Source organism: Danio aesculapii, chromosome 19, assembly GCF_903798145.1.
Source record: "Danio aesculapii chromosome 19, fDanAes4.1, whole genome shotgun sequence".
Taxonomy (NCBI): Eukaryota; Metazoa; Chordata; class Actinopteri; order Cypriniformes; family Danionidae; genus Danio; species Danio aesculapii.
The window spans coordinates 350,001-356,211 of NC_079453.1; the positions used below are offsets into that span (position 1 = coordinate 350,001).

The window sequence follows — 6,211 nt, forward strand, 5'->3', positions numbered from 1 at the left end:
GCATGACGATGACCCAAAACACACGGCCAAGGAAACAATAGAGTAACTCTTAACTCTTTCCCTGCCAGCATTTCAGATGATTTTCACCTACCGTTTGACAGCCCTCAGAATAACTTTGGCAAGGAATATATGAGCATATTATATATCAAAATAAAGAACCGACCCTCTGCTTTCAAACAGTACAGCACTTTATTCTATATTCATATGTTTGTGTGTAAAACAAATGACTAAACTCTTGCTGATGGATGAAGGTGGATCATCTGGCTGTGGCGAGTCCTTTAACATTAGGGATAATATTGTATAACTCTTATTTTTATCCACAATCTTAGTTTCTCTTTCTCAGATTTCACTTTAAGAAGCATGTGGTGTTATGTGCTGTTGAAGTCAGAATTATTTTGATGTTGAACAGATTCAGGAAATGTTGACAGTATGTCTGATAATATTTGTTCTTCTGGAGAAAGTCTGATTTGTTTTATTTCAGCTAGAATAAAAGCAGTTTTTAATAGTTTTAAAGCCATTTTAAGCTCAATATTATTAGCCCCTTTAAGCTATATTTGTTTTCAATTGTCTCCAGAACAAACCATCATTATACAATGACTTGCCTAATTACCCTAACCTGCCTAATTAACCTAATTAACCTAGTTAAGCCTTTAAATTTCACTTTAACCTGAATACTATTGTCCTGACGAATATCTATTCTAATATTATGTGCTGTCATGTTGTAAAAGATGAGTTATTAAAACTATTATGTGCAGAAATGTGTTGAAAACATCTCTCTGTTAAACAGAAATTGGGGAAAAACATAAACAGGGGGGCTAATAATTCTGACCTCAACTGTACTTCACTCAGGACATACTTCAGGGCTTCCCTTACTGTATCTAAAACACAAATTACCGTAAAAACTCCTCAATAGCAGGGAAAGAGTTAAGATTCTGGAGTGGCCAAGCCAGTGTCCAGACCTTAATCCTATAGAAAACCAGTAGAGGGAGCTTAAAATGTTTGAGCTGCCAAATGTCAAGCAATAATACTTTAATGATTTGGAGAGGATCTAGCAAGAGGAGTGGGAAACAATCCTTCCTGAGATGCAAACCTGAGATGTATCAGTCCAGCATTCGGGAGAGGAGTACAGCTATATAACCGTTATTAACAGTGTAACCATTAAACTGTTAATATGAATGATTGCTACACTAGTTCTTCAACTCTGACCTGCTTAACTCTTCGATTATAATCCAAATACGTGTGCGGTGATTTCATGCTTGATGTTTTATAATCCCGCCATTAACCCAGTTATTATTAAATAATTATTAACCTGATAATCAGCATCTGAAGCTGCTTTACATGGCTTCTGTGACAGAATCTCATTTCATGGACTTTATGCAATAATTATGAAAAAGATTTAATGAAATTACGCTCAAAATGTTGTTCCTTCATTCATTCATCTTTTCAGCTTAGTCCCTTTATTAATCAGGGGTCACCACAGTGGAATGAACTGCCAACTATTCAAGCATATGTTTTGGTCACTTTATTTTGATGATCCGATTGTTGAATTTAAGTTGCTTTGCATCTACATGCTAACTAGTTCTCATTAGATTATAAGTAAACTGATAGGTTAGGGTTAGAGTTAGTGTCCGTCAGTGTTGCCAGACATACAATAATTATTGTATTTGTACGGTAATTTCGACCTCTGTCCGATGAAGTTTACGTCATGTTAAAGTAATGTCATTGTAATCTTCGGGCTTCTTCACGTATTGGTCTAGCTGCATCTTTTCTCTACTATCTGTGAGGAGAAGGTGGAGTTTGACACGCTTTCTGTCTCATCTTATGTTAGCTCTTCTCAGCCAATCAACATGGAGAATGGCTCTCTCTCTCGAGTTAACGCTCCTGCTGCGCGTGCCCATGGTTAGGTTAGTAGTTTTCAGTTTGACGTTGATCTTTTAAGCAATAATGTTAAAACAATTAGTGCTGTAAAGGAAGGTGAGGAGGACAGGGGAGTTTTCCCTTCATGTTCACGTTTTTCCCAATTCAAATGCATCATGTGAACGTGTTTGACGGCATCCAGTTTGTACAGCAAAACGAATCCCTTAACATCTGGCAACATGCAACACTCAATGACAGCAACTCAGAGGTGGAGTTTCAGCCTTCCCACTATGGTATGTCTAGTTTTTTAAGGCATTGTGGTAATTTGCACGTTGTGTCAAAATGCTTTGTGTTTAAATCAGTGTTTCCCAACCCTGTTCCTGAAGGCACACCAACAGTACACATTTTCAACCTCTCCCTAATCAAACACACCTGAATCAACTCATCATAACATCAGAAGAGACTCCAACACCTGAAGTTAATGGGTCAGATAATGGAGACATCCAAAATATGTACTGTTGGTGTGCCTCCAGGAACAGGGTTGGGAAACACTGGTCTAGATAATAGCTGTATACTCTCCGATTGACTTGTGTATAATCATTTTCCTCCAAATATGATAATTTTGAGGTTCTGGTACGATACTTTGATATTTCCAATCTGGCAACACTGGTGTACATTGACATGCACTTGTAAAGTTTCTCCTAGTCAGTTAAATGTCTGTTGAAGGAGCAGTATCAGCTGATATTAAGCAGACCGTCTACTAATACTCAAATGGACCATCAAAATAAAGTGTTACCTATGTTTTACACAGCGGATGCCCTTCCAGCTGCAACCCTTCACTGGGAAACACCACTGGTAATCATTTGGTAAGCATTTTCTGATAAATACAGTTTCATTATTGATATCCGCACCTTTTGACGTTTGCTTTCCACTACACATGTGAGCTCCCTAAAGTCCAGGATATGCAAAGTGTTCATGCAGACCGGTAAGTATTGTGAAACTTAAAATTAAAACTAAAATTCAGTAAATTAAATGAACTTTTAAGTGATTATAAAGAAATTGTGTGAAAATTGGAGAAAAAAAAGTTTTATATTGTAGATGGGAGATTGGAGAACATGCAAACTCCACACTGAAATGCCAAATGACCCAGCAGGGGCTCGAACCAGCGACCTTCTTACTGTGAGGTGATCATGCTACCCATTGCGCCACCGTGACGCCTCTTTTTATGCATTCATGACCAAATTGGGATTTAGATTTTTCATCTCATTTCTGCATTTTCATGTGGCCTTCTGTGTCTTTATATGCAGGGTTGTGTAGTGTGTGTTGTTATGTTGTGTAAAGGTTATGCATTTTCATTGTATATAAGTTAAATGAACTCATATTTTTAGGTGACAGGACCAAAATGCTACATTTTAAGTAATGTTCAGTCAACTTTCTTTGATTGTTTAAGTAAAGACAACATTAGGGTTTACAGTGTGGTTTAGGGTTATTGTTGGTTTATTGTGTTGTGCAGTCTGTGTTGTGTTGTGTTATAATCCTGAATAATCTTGCAGCAGTGTGTTAAAGGTGACCTGATCAAAGTTTGTGTGTTTGATAACAGCTCAGAGTGATGATGATGATGATGATGATGATAGTATTGAAGATGATAGTAGTCATAATTATAACGATGATGATGATGATGATGATAATGATGAAGACGCACCACAGTTTTAGGCAGCTTGTGTCCGGGCAGGTATTTGACGTTCTCGTGTTCGGTGTTGATGATCTCGGTGAGTTTGCGTCCGTCGATCATCTCCTCGTAAACCCACATCTTCACCAGCGGCTCGAAGCGGTTCGAAGACTTCACATTGTGGCCCACGATCTTAGCGATGGCCGAACCCCTGAACACACACAACACACACACATGAAACACAGACACACATATCCTCTACAGCAGGAGTGTTCAACCCTGTTCCTGGAGATCCACCTTCCTGCAGAGTTTAGCTCCAACCTTGATCAAACACAAATAAACCAACTAAGCAGGATCTGAAGGAGAACTTGGTAATAAAGACATGAGCACTGCATCAAGGCTGCAGCTGAACTCTGCAGATCTCCAGGAACAGCGCTGGACACCTCTGCTCTACAGTTACTGCAGATCTAAACTACAGAGGATTAAACTTGCAAAAACAATAAATTAATTAATTAATTTCTGCATAAATAAAACAATGAATAAATAAATACCCAAATAAATAAATAAATAAATAAATAAATAAATAAATAAATAAATGAATAAATAAGTAACCAAATAAATACCCAAATAAATAAATAAAAAAGTAAATAAATAAATAAATTCCTGCATAAATAAAACAATGAATAAATAAATACCCAAATAAATAAATAAATAAATAAATAAATAAGTAAATAAATAAATACCCAAATAAATAAATAAATACCCAAATAAATAAATAAATAAATAAGTAAATAAATAAATACCCAAATAAATAAATAAATACCCAAATAAATAAATAAATAAGTAAATAAATAAATACCCAAATAAATAAATACCCAAATAAATAAATAAGTAAATAAATAAATACCCAAATAAATAAATAAGTAAATAAATAAATACCCAAATAAATAAATAAGTAAATAAATAAATACCCAAATAAAAAATAAATAAATAAATAAATAAATTACTGCATAAATAAAATAAATAAATAGTTAAATGAATAAATAGGTAAATAAAAAATAAAAAAATAAATAAAACAATGAATAAACACCCAAATAAATAAATAAATAAATAAATAAGTTAATAAATAAATAAATTCCTGCATAAATAAAACAATGAATAAACAAATACCCAAATAAATAAATAAAATAAAATTAATAAACTAAATAAAAATAGATACATAAATTACTGCATAAATAAAACAATGAATAAATAAATATATTTATATAAAAAATCCACAAATTCCTGCATAAATATTTAATTATTTATCTGCCCGCACTATTAATCATTTATATATTTATTATTGCAGGAATTTGTGGATTTTTATATATTTATTTATTTATCTATTTATTGTTTTTGCAGGTTTCATCCTCCATACTGAATGAGTGAGACACTGAAAACTGATCAGTGATAAACTCTACAAAACAGGAGTAACAGTGAAGCGACAGTGTTAAATCAAGCACATGTGCATAAAGAAATAAAGCACCATGTTAGTCATATCTCAATTTCCTTTAGTGTTTCTTTTAATATGATCACTGTCATGAATAATCTCATTATTATTCAACGTGTTAAGACGGTTTCTTGACTATATCATTATAATTGTCTGTAATAATGTGTAATATCAGCATTTTGACTTTATCTCAGAGTTTATGCTTTTTACATAATAATAATAATAATAATAATAATAATAATAATAATAATAATAATATAATGTGATTTAAATCAATGTATGAACTGATCAATTAAATCAAAGTTTCAAATAACGCAGCAGCACATAGCCTATACAACATTTAACGGTAGTTTGCGTTAATTTTTTCAACTTTTCACACCATATTTCAGACTTTTAGCATAATTCTCAAATGTTCATTTCTTGATTATGTCTTTAGAGCAATGTGTGTTCAACATAATCAGTTTCACTTCAGTCATAAAGGTGGCATTCCTATAAAACACCCGGTAAATGTTGAATATGTGGATCATGTTGAAACATGAAGCTCTCAGTGAGCGCAAACACACACAGAAACACACGCGAGACTGACGCGCTGAATATGAAACTAGTCCCGCGTCAGTCTCGCGTCGCGTTCGGCGTTTGACTGCAAGCAGCTGCTATAACGCGCTTATAGCTGATCTTAAAGACGGACAGACACTGAACTCACCAGTTTCCAGAGCCAATGATGCACACTTTCTTTCCAGGCATCGCGAGTGTGTGTGTTTGTGTGTGTGTGTTGCCTGATGATCAGCCAGTGAAAGAGTGAAGTTTAACTTCCTGACACACCCCACATACAGGAGAGAGAGAGAGAGAGAGAGAGGGGGGGAGAGAGAGAGGGAGAGACAGCTACATTATTATAAATGAGTCATTGTAAATATACTGATTATTATTATTTATTCTTTATATTTTTATCCATAAATGTTGGTTGTTAAATTCAGATTTATTGATTTATTATTATTGGTTTTTTACTTGTATTAGGATTCAGGGTCAAAGGTCGTGTGATTGTGAAGTCTGATTATTTCTGCAATGATCAGCTCAGCAGAAAAGCCTGATAAAGTGAAGTGATGTGAAATATACGCTGTATTATGATGTTTGATGTTATTTATGAGAATAGAAAAAACAACCACTGCACCCCACTTCACTTATTATTATTATTATTA

At 34.0% G+C, this 6,211-nt stretch overlaps 1 protein-coding gene across 1 annotated transcript in view; it reads right to left on the reverse strand.

Moving 5' to 3' along the window:
• The window catches only part of gpd1c (glycerol-3-phosphate dehydrogenase 1c), a 9,215-nt gene extending 3,388 nt beyond the window's left edge, over positions 1-5,827 (reverse strand). Inside the window, exons 1-2 of the mRNA XM_056479093.1 lie at positions 5,719-5,827; positions 3,560-3,737 (exon numbers count right to left, since the gene is read on the reverse strand). Coding sequence (XP_056335068.1) covers positions 3,560-3,737; positions 5,719-5,759 — 219 coding nt within the window. The 5' untranslated portion in view covers positions 5,760-5,827. The remainder of the gene's footprint in view (positions 1-3,559; positions 3,738-5,718) is intronic.
• Between the last annotated feature and the right edge of the window lie 384 nt (positions 5,828-6,211).